Source organism: Chenopodium quinoa, unplaced genomic scaffold (assembly GCF_001683475.1).
Source record: "Chenopodium quinoa cultivar QQ74 unplaced genomic scaffold, ASM168347v1, whole genome shotgun sequence".
NCBI lineage: Eukaryota > Viridiplantae > Streptophyta > Magnoliopsida > Caryophyllales > Amaranthaceae > Chenopodium > Chenopodium quinoa.
The window spans coordinates 3,782,906-3,797,041 of NW_018745286.1; the positions used below are offsets into that span (position 1 = coordinate 3,782,906).

Below are 14,136 nucleotides of genomic sequence, written 5' to 3' on the forward strand. Positions count from 1 at the left end.
GCTAGTTGCATAGATTGGGAACTAGCCGAACCCAAACCGGAAGCGGAGGTTCCTTCTTCGTTGTTGTTGTGGTCGTAAGAACGGTCTTGTGAGCGATTTTCCGCATCCAACCAATCTTTGAAACACACGCACATTTCTAGTGTTTCGGGTTTTAGACTTGTTCTTCTATCGTCTAAAACCCTTCCGGATGCGCTGAAAGCTCGTTCGGAGGCGACGGGGGAAACTTGGATAGCAAGAATGTCTCGTGCCATTGCCGCCAAAGTTGGATGCTTCAAGCTTTGTTGTTTCCACCATGCAAGGAGGTCGAGGATGTTTATCTCATCGTCGTCCATGCCTTTGGTGAAGTCGTAACTCAGGTACATCTGCAACTCCGAGACGTCGCTTTGCGTTCTCCTGATTGATGAATCACCTGAAAACCTTGAAATCAAGTTAGTAGCTTGTGAAAATAAATGTTTGGCCTTCTTACTTACGTTTTTGGATGGTTGGGAAGGCCCTGAGCGAGGAACGGTGCCATATTTGGCTTCATAGACTCTATATAAAGCAAAAAACTGATCCTTCACATTAGTCTTATAGTTTTCTACATCATCGTCAAGAAACATGCATTGAAAGTAAATGTCAACTAACATAAATGTGTTTTCATACTTTTGCCTAGGATCTAATATGGAAGCAAAAATATAAATCAAAGGAATCTCACTATAATATTTACGCCACTTTTTTTCCATTGCTGGAAGATACTGATCATAATCACTTTGATGGCGATGATCAGCGAAAAGTTGGGCGAGTAAGCATGCATTAGAAAGAAAGTTTTGAGCACAAGGATTGTAAACAGTAGAAAAACAATACGTCATGTTATATAATAACTGTAAAAATTGCATATATCTTTCGCAGTTTTTCCAATCATCATCATACAAAGCATTTTGTGGAAATTTTTGGTTGTAAAATAATGTTAACGGACCCTTGTACTCAATTGCCTTTGTTAACATGTCATAGGTGGAATTCCACCTAGTTGGGCAATCGGTTCTAATTTTTATTACCCTTATCTTTTGTTGTTTTAGAAAACTCTTCCATTCTTGGTATCTCATGTTAGAGTTATTAATAGACATAATAACATCTTTGATTTTGCTGTAGTATGGGCCAATTGCCCGAACTCCATCCTGTACACATAAGTTAAGTACATGGCAAACACATCTAGTATGAAGAGCTTCACCGTCTAATAGTACATCGGTTAAGTTTTGTTTGATAAGATTAGCTGTGTATGTCATAGAGGTTGCATTATCAAAAGTCATAGACATCATTTTATCTCGAAGGTTGTATTCGTCTATTGCTTGCATTAAATGGTGAGCAATGTTAATGCCGGTGTGTGGGTATTCCAGCATTTTGAAATGTATTATTCTTTTTTGTAACATCCATTGATCATCTACCCAATGGCAAGTCACACATAAATAGTGATATTTATAACCACTATCCCAAAAATCGGCTGTTAAAGATACTCTACAGTTAAGGTTACTCAATTCGGCTTGTAACCGGACTTTGTACTCTAGGAAATTTTTCATTGCGGCGGAACGAACGGTTTTCCTAGAGATTCTTTTATGTTGGGGTTGTAGTGCTTTGTTAATGTAGGTGTTGAATGCGTCACTTTCCGAGAAAAGAAAAGGTTGTTCGGCGTGTACTATCATTTCTCCTAGTTCATCCCTATCCCTCTCATAGTTGTATGTAAAGCCGTATGGATGAAATTGGGAAATTTTGGGCTGGGTTGGATCACTAGCTGGTTTTGCACAAGCTTTCATGTGTCTAGATAAGTGTCCCGTCCCGTTTTTGGTAACTGCCGTGAATACACTATTACATGTTTTACATTTTGCCCATTGTTCACCATCTTTACTTAGGACAAAATAACGCCATACCTCACTCCTTCGGTTTTTCAAAAGTAGCATCTCAGTTTCGGTTAACCATTCATGATGTGTGTGATGGTTAGTAGTGAGACTAGTGGGAGTGGCAGTAGAAGGGGTAGAACCGGAGGGAATTCGGGTACTTTCTTGGCTACCTTGGCTAGAACAATAGTTTTGTTGATCACCGATATAATTAGGTGGAAATTGGTATGGTGGTAGTGGAAATTGGTTTAGTGGTGGTGCTGGAAATCCCGACGTATTATATGGCTCATAGCCCGGGGGGAAGTAAATGGGGTCATTGGTTTGACTCGTAATTTGGGGGCTCGTTGTATTTGGTGGTTCCCTAGAACTACTACTACGGATAAGTCGGCCTTTCCCCCTAAACCTAGATGATGGGTTGTTCGATGCCATAATTAACAATTAATTTTTTTAATAAAAAGTGGTTAACTATAATAATAATAATTAATAACAACAATTTTAACAATAAAAATATCAATAATAATAATTAATAACAACAACTATAACAATAACAATAACAACAAAAATAAATAATAACAACAATTGTAACAATAATAATAATTAATAACAACAATTATAACAACAACAATAACAATTAACAACAATAATAATTAAACAAGATTATTCTAATAATAACAATAAAACAATAATAAATTTAAAATTAGTTTAGATCTTACAACCGTGCTTCAACGCTCCACTAATTACGATTACGAACTTTTTAATTTTTTCCGATATTAGGAAAATAATTAGAGAATTTAAGAAAATAAGGATTATTAGAGATTTAGAGAATATAAGAGATAAGAAGAAGAGATTGTGATTTTGTGATTTGGGAATGAAATGGAGGTGAGTATTTATAGAATTTTTGGGGAGCAAATTGGCAAAAAACTAGCCGTTTTTTAGCCGTTTTTTTGGCTTATAAGAGCTAGAATAAACGGTAACATTACCGTTGGCCCGCGGGCCATGCCTGCGGGCCAGCACGGCGGGCCATGCCCGTGCTCGTGCCGAGCCGTGCCTGGGAATTCTCAACCCTGTCCGTGGCACGGGAGTTGAACTTCGTGCCGTGCCGTGCTTGAATTCGGGCCGTGCCGGGCGGCACGCGGGCCAACCCGGCCCGTGCCCAGGTTATTATACTAGTAGTACACTCGGTTAGTCAGTTTTGTTGTAAGTTGGTAAACTACTTGGTGGGCAGTAAAATCTGTGTATCACTTTCCTGTTTCCTCTGTAATCATCAGTTTATATGAATCGCTTGACTCGTCCGTTAAACCTGTTCAACCCAACAACCCGCCTTCTCCTTCAACCCACCACCATCAAACTTCACCCCCGCATCTCCGCCGCACGCTTCCATCTCCGCCGCCGACCACACTCTCTCTCCGTCTCAGTCTCCGTCGTTCACCGGATAACAATGGACTCTGATAATTCTCCCGCCAATCTCTCCGGCAGCGTAATCGACGATTTCGTCAATGTTCAGAATCCGACGAATGAGCTCGATAATCACGACCCTAATTTAGTCGCTATCGATAGTGATGATAATGGAGGAGTGAGAATTAGTGATGATAATGGAGGAGAGAGAATTGCTGAAAGTGAAGGCGCCAACAACGCCGGTGAATCGGAGAGTAGATCGCTTCCTCAAGAACTTTCCAGAAATGTTGTTGTTTTGTCTTGCAATAATGGCGATGGTTATAATTGTGACGTTTATTTGGTCGGAACTGCTCATGTGTCTGAGGTAATTAATTATTTAATTAATTAATCAATTTGGGGTTTCTTGATTATGTTTTATCTTCGATGATTGTATGAATTTGGAAATTGGGGATTTCTTGATTGTTAGTTTTTTAAGAATTTAGTTTTGATTTGGATTGTTGGTGTTTTTTTTTTTTTTTTTTTTTTTTTTTTTTTTCTTGTTGATTGTGATGATTCGAACAATTTCTGTTGTTGGAAATTTTTGTTTTGAATGTTTTAAGGTGTGATGATTAGTTTGCTGTAATTGTCGGTTTCGAACACTTTATCGTGGTTGTTTGCTGTTTTTCTTACCAACAATATCATCATTTCAGGATAAAAGTGGAAATGTTGATAGATTGTCTTGAGTTTGAATTAGTGCCAATTATCGGGAAGTAATTCTAAATAAGTTGAGGTTGTCTCGTTCACAGCGTATTGCGATTGCTCGATTAGTCAGAGGGGTGTTCCCTCTCATTTTAACTGAATTATAGTGTGCATTTTGATGTTGCATTATGAATTGGTTTTGACCTTGAGGTCTCACTCTTGTTTTAAAAGGGCTTATATCTTGATTAAAGCTTATCTTCACTTTGCAAATATCGTTTGCAAGCAAATTAAGTTTAGATAATGGGTCGGTCTTAGGTTACATCGTATCGCTTTACAACTAGAAGAAGCTTAAATTAGTTTAGATGATGGGTCTCAGGTCAGATGAATCTGGGGTTAAGGGAAAATTTTGATGGTCGTTTGCTGGTATTTTTACCAATAATAATATGTTTATTTGAATATAAAAGACAAAAGTGTTGGTTGATTGATTGAGTTGATTTTTCTCATATTGCTGACTACTAAATCTTGAATTCGCAATTTTGGAGTCCCAATTATCACTGAAGATAATGTTTCTGCTTAAGTAGCTGTACACAAATACACACGCAACTTTACAGCTTCACACAGTTGTCAATTTTTGATTCTAGACTAGATAATACGTTGACATGAAAAGGCAGTATCTCGTCTTTTAATCCAGAGGCAGCGTTGAAGCATGATTTTAATTTATTTTGCAGGAATCATGCAGAGAGGTTCAAGCTGTAATCAGTTTCTTAAAACCAGAGGTGCTTCTCTATCTATCTTTTTAAACTTCAGAATTTAACAGAATAATGCTGTATAGCAATAAAGATTCCTGCTGTAGCTATCGTATTTAGTTTTGATGTTATGAACGTTTTTTAAGACTTCTTTTTGCTGTGGTACGGATGGTTTTAGGTTGTTTTTTTGGAGCTCTGTTCAAGTCGAGTGTCTATTCTTACCCTTAAAGATTTAAAGGTCAGTGTTTCAACCTTTTTTCCTTGATGATTGTTTGTACCTTTTGTCATGTTGAGGCTTGAATCACCATATTTTGCAGTGATTCTAAACTTAACAGCAGTTGTTTAAAGTTCTGTATGATTGATATTATTATATTTGTTCTTTTTTTTTTTTTTTTTTTTTCAAATATTTGCGGGGCTGCTGGGGGGGGGGGGGAGAGGAGGGGGTTTGGTTTTCATAATGACGTAATGTGTTATTTACTTGTTACATGATTGTTTTTGCAATGATTTCGGGCCTTGGTTGATGGTCTGCTTAGTTCAGTTGCTTTTATATTAGTATAAATTGGAGCTCGTTGTTTGATTATCTAGACTTACGTCAAGATGAGTATGTGGGATATGTGCTCACAAATGGGCTTGGGCTTAGTTTTCATCAAAATTAACAATCAAGCTATCTTGAATTGTGTATATGTTGTTACAAGTTAGAATTCCTGTAAAAAGTCTTCTAAAAATGGGAAAATATTCTATTTATACCATGTACCTGCTCCATGTCCAATTTTCAATAAGGCTCCGTGTCTGAAACTTTCAGCCTTGACACATTTGACACTTGGATATGTACCCACGCCCAACATTAATATCCGTGTCTATGTAACATAGATCTAGACAATTGTCCAAATTAGATCATCAAGCAAGGCTAGGCTATTCAGCAATGGTTAGTTATCTTGTTTTGGCAGTATCTTTGCAGTGATGTGGGAATGACTATTTGTTGCCTTTTGGGGGGTTCTGATTTTGGTTCTTTTTTCCAGTTTTTTTGGAGGTCGGGTAGCACATTTCATTAGCAATACCTAGCTCGCGAGTTCAAGGTTACAAGAAAATCAATGATCCGCACTAGAGATGGATTAATGAGGCTGGAGATAGGAGTCATAGGACACTTGGACGCTGGAAAGCACATAACTAGCTTTATACTATTAATTAAGGCTTCAAGTCGTTGAAGAAAGGGGCACCTTAGGCTAGTATTGCTTTTAGGAGCAACAGTGGATGGCCACAGCATGGCTATATTTTTCCTCTATTTGGGAAATCCTCTGATGTTCCATAATTCCCTTGGCATTTGAATTGAAATCTTGCTTTCAGGGGGGTTAAGCCAGCTACACATTCATCTGGACCACTACGAGTCTCTAGAATCACTGGTAATTGTTTGCTACCATTGCTTGCCTCTTGCATCATTTTCAGTTCTTAATTTATCTTAGTATGCAAAGAACTGAAGTGAGAAAGAGTGTGGGGTTCAATTGGTCCCAAAAGGCCATAATAAAAACAAATTGAACAGGAACATTTAATTTTTACTGTAAGGTTCAACAATGAAGTTCTTAGACTCACCTTACGAAATTTTTATGAAAGAATTTATGTATTTGTACAAGTGTTTTATTTTATGGATATGAGAGTTATTTTTAAGGATGAAATAGTGTATGTTAGTGTACCATGATTTCACCTTCTGAAATTTTTCAACAGGGAAAGTGTTTTGATTTTTGACAAATTAATAGTGGGCATTTAGTTTTTAAGACTTTTAGTTCCTGTGTCCATGTTCTGGGTTGGGCTCTTATTTATCATGTCCCTGGATCTTCAAGTTCTTTTGCCTTTTCAATGTCAGCCTCTTGGATGTACACCTTTGACAACCATATTCAATTTTGAGAATCATGGACAATGTCTAGTTTCCTAGTTTTGTGCCTCATAGGCCCCAACGCACTGCAATTCTCCCTGTTCCTGCACCCCCCATCGCATAAAATCTCATTCTGTTCTTGATGGATGTTAAACTACAATCTGATCACATGTTCTTTCTCTTGTACGTCTACCCAGCATTCACACCCTGTGTATCATAGAGGATATAAGTGCAACTCCCACTCTGTGATCATGATAAATGACCCATTAGAACCCTTTAGTGACAAATGAATGAATAATTAAGATCTTCCTTGACCACTCTTGCATCATGAGCTTTCCAAACACTTATTAGAACATTTTTAGGAGTTGATGGCAGTGGACTTAATGATGGAACACCATTTAAGAACTTAGGGCCTGAAAGACGGAATGATAGACTGTGGAGGATAGTACTTAACAACTGTGTTAAAAATCACATCGATGGATTTAGAAACTAGAACAAGCAAACAGCAAAAACCTTCCAGACATTGTTGGAATGGTGAGGACTGAGTACATGTATGTGGAGTCATATTAAATGTTGACTAGTTTGAATTTGTACTATGTTTCCTACACTTTTTTATTCCATGATGTCCACCCCTCTTCTGAAAAATGCTAGGGATACTGGTATTTGTTGTGGGCTAACTGGGCATTGATTTTTCATTAATTCGCAGATACCAACCATGACAGAAATGATAGACTCATGGAAGAAAAAGCAGAATATTTTTGGAATACTCTACGGCTGGTTTCTTGCAAAGGTATGTACTAATTTACTTTCTGAAAGGGCTTTTATTGATAGCATCCCTTGCAGTCTTTAGTATGCTGTATATTGAATCAATGTGAAGCTATTTGTTTTTTCTCATCAAAGTGACCAAACGTTTACCTCAATTTCAGTTTTTATGAATAGTAAGGTCTGCTGAGAAATTAAAAACCATGCTTAAGTGTGTGTTCTATTTTTGTTTCTCCTCCAGTATCGATAGGTCTCTTCAGCTGTATTCATCTTTGGCACTTTCTCAAACTGAGGCTCTAATTCTATTACAGAGAAATGCATTGGATTCGGGCCTTAGCTGGAACCTTTAAATGCTAACCGTCTTTCCTATTTATTTTTTTTCTTGAAATGTCAAGAAATCTTTTGAAGTTGCTCCTTCTGTATTACCCTTTCTTAGAGTTTATATTATATTTGTGAGATTATCACTGAAGTGAAATGTCAAGAATTGCACAAGAAGGTTGGTCGTTCGAGAATATGGTTGTAGGCTAGGAAGGCTGATGAGTGAATTAGATAACACTGGACCACGTCATTTGCGAAACACTGACAGCGATACTTCATTTTTCAGCTGACTTTTTTTTTGCAGTGGTCTCAGCTGATGAATGGCAAGTATTTTGGTGTTAAATGAACCCAACAGATCTACTGTAGTGATTGACCCCATACGCAAGGATGTTTACTCTTTCTCTTTAAATGTTAAGTCTAGATTTGTGAATCGAACATCAATTACCCAAGGCCCTAAGCTGTCTGCTGAATATATTGTGAAAATCAAATTGAGATCACTATCCTTTATTTCCAAATTTAAAGAACTTTACTGTCTGATAGCTCTTGCTGATTCTATTTGGGTATAGGAGACAAATTAGTTAGTAAAGAGGGTTATAGGACTTTGGTTTGCTAAAGATTGTAAGTGGCTAGCTTGATGTTGATGCATTACATATTTTTGCTGATTTTAGCTCTTCTGAGGGCGAAGATGTCTTATTAGGTGGGAGTTTGCTAGACTTGCTAAGATATTTTCTCAACTTTGAAATTCTGTCCATTGATCTGCATGGCTCTTGGTTATATCAAAAACCTGGGCTGGAACAAGGTCAAGAAAATAAACTTGATTCTAATGGCAGAAGTGGGATGGTAATGTGAGCTTGGCTACCTATACAAAGATCAAAAGTTTCATTTATGGTATCAAGGAGAAAGCTGATGAGAAGTTTTTCATCTGATGGGAGGAAAACAAGGCTTTTGTGGGCAAAAAGCTGGAAATTTGTTCCAGAATATTTAAAATTGGCAATTGACTATGAGAGACATTGTATGGATTATGCTTCAGGTCTTGTTAGTTGCTTGACGTCTCGTAGTCTCTTATGACAGTGACAGCTTGCTATCTTAAATTATTCTCTCCCTTCATAATTCATATACCCTATTCAATTTTTTTTCATTAAGAAAAAGCAAGTAGGGTTAGCAGGGATGATCGGGGTAATTTTCTTTGGCCTGGTTATTTTTTTGTAACTGCTCTTATTTTAATTAAGCATGCTTTATATATTGTATTTTTTTTTTTTTTTGGGTCAGGTTGCTGACAAACTTGAAGTGCTTCCTGGTTCTGAGTTTCGAGTGGCATTTGAAGAAGCAATGAAGCTTGGCAGCAAAGTTGTACTTGGTGATCGGCCCGTGCAAGTAAGATTATCACTGGTTAAATTTGTCCAGAATTTATGGTTAATTGTAAATTTTAATCCAGTCTCCTCACTCTCCTGTGTCACAAGCTAAAATAACCCAAATCCTTTTGGGATTGTTGTTTTTGTTGAAAACTGCCAAAAGTTAGTTTAGTGAGGGAGTTTGGAATTCTTGCAGCCTAATTATTGAATTATAATTATGTGAATATATTGATGCTGCATAAATTGCTCTTTTTTAATGCAGTTTACTCTTTATGAATGCTTTCGTTTTGCTTTACCCCTATTCAGTTTTTTTATTTGTTAGTTGTTATTGAGGGCAAGGCTTAATGAATTACCCCACTTTTCAGCAGTTGCATTGATTTTTATTCCTTGAAATTTCAAGATTTCCAGTGACCTTCAAATTTTATGTTTTTTTAATTACTGGTATTTTTCAGAAGATTATTCACCAAATAAAAAATTTACTTGGCAAACTTTTGACTTGTATTTTATAATCAAACTGAATTTGTGCTAGCTGCTTTTCATGAAAAGCGTTTGTTTGGCTTCAATGATTTTGTAAAGTGATATGAGGCATCATTGTTGATAAATAGTTCTTGCTGTCTTTGATTTGAGTATCTATATATTATACCCTCATTGTTGATAAATGGTTCTTGCTGTCTTTGATTTGAGTATCTATATATTATACCCATGTAGATGCTTTCGATAAAACCTTTTCCCTGCAATGGGTGGTAGTATCTGATGCATATTTAATGCAGTACCTTATATCTCTCTCTTTTATCTTCATTGGATGTTACCAATCACAAAGGTCTCCCTTTGTCCCTTAATCTTTTCACACTTCCTAACTATGGAGTTCTCCAAACTAAAAACCCTTATGGAGAACACATTTAGTTGATGTTTTTCTCTCCTTAAGAATGCCGCATAGGCGCATACCCTCCTCACTAGTCTCTTTTGAAAATATGGGTTATTTGTCAGAACGTACCTTATTTGACACATTTACGTGAGAGCTTTTTTGGGGAAAATAGTAGTATAGTACCTTAATAGACTAAGCATCTTTACAAAACATCTTATTGCTGGATCCCCAGAGAAAAGTCAACCACAGAAGCTTTCCCTTTTATAGGACTATTTCTCTCTCTTTTATTTTCCACACATTCACTCTCTCTCCCCTCCCTTGGATTTTCTTTTCTTCTTGTTAATGCAACCACACCAGTATTTTGTGATTTACATTATGCTCTCTCTTTTGGGTCTTCTTTGATGACTTATGGTCCCCTTTCCTATTCTTCCTTCATGAGTCTATCCCTCCCATGGCTCCCGTGTGACTTCCACTTCTAGTTCATGACTCCTTGGTGGTCGAGACAACCATTGTTTTTTTTTTTTTATTTCACATCATGCTCTCGCTCTTTTGGTCTTCTATGATGACTAATGGTCCCATCTCCTATTCTTTCTTCTTGCCTCTCCCCCTCCTGTGTGACTCCTACTTTTGGTTCATAACTCATGGTGTTAGAGACCAAAATTGTATGCAAGTATGATCACAATTTGTTGTATGTCATTTTGAATATTATTTGGAACTTTCGTTGTTAAAATCTTAATATGTATATATGATGTCAAATTTTGCTGTTGTATTTTGGAACTAGGTCACATTACGAAGAACATGGAGTAAAATGCCACTTTGGCATAAGATTAAACTAGTGTACTCTTTTCTCTTCCAAGCAGTGTTTCTCCCAGGCCCAGATGATATAAATAGAATGGTAAAGTTTATTACATGAATTGACTTGCTGATATCAGAATTACTCTCGTAAATTTTCATTTCATTTTTGATGCGCATTTCTGTATTGCTTTGAGGTTTGACATGTTGTACACTTGTCCAGTTAAAGGAAATGGATGATGTCGATATGTTGACTTTCGTGATTCAAGAAATGAGCAAAGAGTTCCCCACATTGATGGAAACACTAGTGAATGAGCGAGATCTGTTAGTTTTCTCTTGCCTATGTATCCAGTTTTTTTTTTTTTTTTTTTTTTTTTCAAAGCACTCTTACCTCTATAAGCTTGATATGATAAACGCCATTCTATCTCTTCTTCAGTTAGGTGATCTTACCGGTTTTCTCTTTTTCATGGGTATGCTGGACACCTATTAAATGAATGATACACCTATGTATTTTCCGTATCACAGAAATTTGATAAAGTTTAAAGTTATTTGCTCTTTTATTGTCTGCCTTTGAGAAACTTGCTTAGTTGTTTTTTTCCTCTTCTTTTTGATAAATAAATAAATTTTTACTGCTGAGCTGTCAGCAGAATTACAAGAACAGAAGACAATTTTTCTCAAATAGCAAAAATAAAGATGGAGTGACCTCCAACCGTCCAAAATTCCAACTGTCCAAAATTCCAGATGGTTTTTTTTTTTTTTTTTTTTTTTTTTTTCAATTTTCAATTGTGACTAAACTGTTGATAGTTATTACAAGTAATATGTTTCCGTGACATTATGCTATAAAATCTGTTAAAATTATCATTTCTCTTCTACTTTCTGTCTAGCAACCCATGCAACACCACCCAACCAGCCAACACAACATTCTACAGACCTTGAAACCATCGTTTGCACCACCAAAAAAAAAAAAAAAAAAAAAAATTCCACAACTTGGAATTTTGCTAAAGTGCAGGTCACCATCTAGAATTTCCCAAATAATATTAATTATCTAACAAAATTTTGACTGAATATGCTGTATATGGTCACAGAATTGTGCTAAAACATAATCACATACCATCTCTTATTCTTGGAATTGATGAAGAGATTATTTTTGCAAAAGTAGAGGTCACCATATAGATTTCCTTAATATGTAACAAATTTATAACGAAATATGCTATATATAGTCACAGAATTGTGTTAAACAAAATCACAAGGTCGCCATGGAAATTATAAAATATTTCCACCATCTAGAATTTTTCAAAACTGGAGTTCACCCATCTAGAATTTCCCAAAACAGATTAATTGAAATAAATGAAGAGAACTTGTTACAGATCTAAATTAGTACAAGAGAAAATTCGGTACTCCCCATCCACAGAAAATAGCCACTTCCAAATATTACTTGCCATTTCACAATGAAAATGACATGCGAGAAAGAGTCACTATTTGCACAACACAACATGCACACATCCAGCAAAATAGCTATCCCTGATCTTCCTTTGGAGTGTATCACTAATGTTGATTCTATCCAACCCAAGGTTCACACAAAAGTTCTCACCTCAAGGGGAACTCTAGCCTCTAATAAAACTATGAACCGGGAAGAGGGTGTACTTCCATGTAAAAGATTGACAGACCTAAAAAGACAGGCAACAAAAGGTGCTTTAAGAGAAATTTGCTTCTCATCACATCTCAGGAAATGCTCAGAGAAACTGGGTGTAAGTTGGTTGGCTTGGTTTCTGCTCTTGCAGTTGGTAAATGCAAAATATTTTTGTTGGATTATAGGTGTTTTAAAGAGGAATAACTGAATAGCTCTTTATCTTTATATTATTTGTCTTTATTCTTGTCAACCTGTTGATATGCCACTGGATCTTTGCGTGGCCTAGGTATATGTCATCTACATTATTGAGGGTTGCAAGGGAGCATACATCAGTGGTTGCAGTTGTTGGGAAGGGTCATCTACAGGGTATAAAGAGGAACTGGGAGCAACCTGTTGAGGTTAATGACTATCAAACTTGTCAAATTGTGTTATTATAGATAATGCTGAAAATTAATTGTCATCCAACGTGCCTTGACTATTTTATTATGGATTCTAATAGAAGTTATGTTGTGAGATAAATCAATATCTTTACATATTGACTGACGTCACCTTTACATATTGATAGATGAAGTCACTTCAATTAAACTGACTAATATGCACTGATTGTTCATATTAAGAAATTAAAAATGTAGGCCTAATCTTGATAAGCTGGTTTACTGTGTTTTATTCTTTTCCATGCTACCCCCCTTTTTTTTATCTTGAAGATTTTTACTAGCACTTTTGCCACCAATTAGTATCTATTACTCCCCTTTTAACATTATTCCATTTCAAAAATCTGTTTTCAATAGTATCATCTCAGCAGATTAAGTCTTTAAGGGAAATCTGTTTTGAGCCTTTTACGAGTGGCTGCTTTGATACAAAAACCTTTAGATGAGTGTAGACTTTAGTAAAACCCCCCACCCAAAGGGATCTGTTTTGTATACCGAGTTTTCGTAAATATAAGTTGGTGTGTTGGCAATCTTCACCTATCTCTGGATTTTCAGTGGTTTTGTTTTGCCATTTGTAGGTCGCGGATTTAATGGAAATTCCAACAAGTCGTCCTTTCCTCTCAGCTGTGAAGGTCCTTACAACTGTTGGTGTAGCAGTTGCAGGGGCTGCAGTAGTTTCCGGTATATACCTGGCATCAAAAAAGCAGACCTAGTGACATTTTACTGCTTTGTCAATCTTCTTGACTGAGAGATTGTTAATTGGGGTCGAAATTTACAAGATACTGAAGATCGAATGCCATGATGTTTGCTCGTTGATGAAAGCTGATTATCAGTAACTTGTCATCAAGCTTTTGCTGTGTAGTGTTAGTTGCAGTACATCATTGTAGTTGGTCGTAATATTCATCAATATACATATGATTCATAATGCTTTTGTTGATATTATCAGTGGTTGTAGGAGGGATCGTAACTGTAATTTGAGTGGATTTTGGCGATTTGTGTCCCTGTTTTGTAAAAACTTTTACACTTTGTTCTTCATTAAGAAAAGAAAATAACTTGTGATGTCGTTTTAAAAATTTTGAATCTTATTTGTAGCGTCAATTGAATGCAGGCCTTTTATTTTCATCCTTTTTTTAATTGCTTTTATTTTTTATTTTTTGATGCAATTCTTGCTCCCTTTTTGCTGGAAATAATGTTAGGTACAAAGTTCGCTCTCTTTTGGGGGAAATCGTAAAGCCTTTGTTTGTACTAATACATACTTTCATCGTTCACTTTTAATTCAACAGTTTGACCAAATAGCTCTCATGTCAAATTGTTGCAACTAAGAGTGAACACAGCAGGTAATTGTTTTGTATACTTCAATATAAGTTAGCCAATATAATACATTTTGCATTATTTCAACACATTGCAATGAACTTTGGTCTGTAGAAAATGACCT

General features: G+C 36.2%; 1 protein-coding gene across 1 annotated transcript; it reads left to right on the forward strand.

Moving 5' to 3' along the window:
- The first annotated feature begins 3,062 nt into the window (after positions 1-3,062).
- Positions 3,063-13,823, forward strand: LOC110711837 (traB domain-containing protein-like). The gene is made up of 9 exons (XM_021890271.1): positions 3,063-3,627; positions 4,670-4,717; positions 4,866-4,925; positions 7,261-7,344; positions 8,904-9,008; positions 10,633-10,746; positions 10,867-10,967; positions 12,560-12,671; positions 13,280-13,823. Exons 1-9 carry the CDS (start codon positions 3,142-3,144, stop codon positions 13,412-13,414), a joined length of 1,245 nt encoding a protein of 414 aa, XP_021745963.1. The 5' UTR covers positions 3,063-3,141; the 3' UTR covers positions 13,415-13,823.
- The last annotated feature ends 313 nt before the right edge of the window (positions 13,824-14,136 follow it).

Excerpts from the sequence above, each read along its gene's own strand:
- LOC110711837 (XM_021890271.1), top strand. The coding sequence starts at position 3,142 with ATGAATCGCTTGACTCGTCCGTTAAACCTGTTCAACCCAACAACCCGC. Across the intron at positions 9,009-10,632 it reads TTGGTGATCGGCCCGTGCAA|GTCACATTACGAAGAACATG; the intron begins GTAAGATTATCA and ends TTTTGGAACTAG. Across the intron at positions 10,747-10,866 it reads CAGATGATATAAATAGAATG|TTAAAGGAAATGGATGATGT; the intron begins GTAAAGTTTATT and ends ACACTTGTCCAG.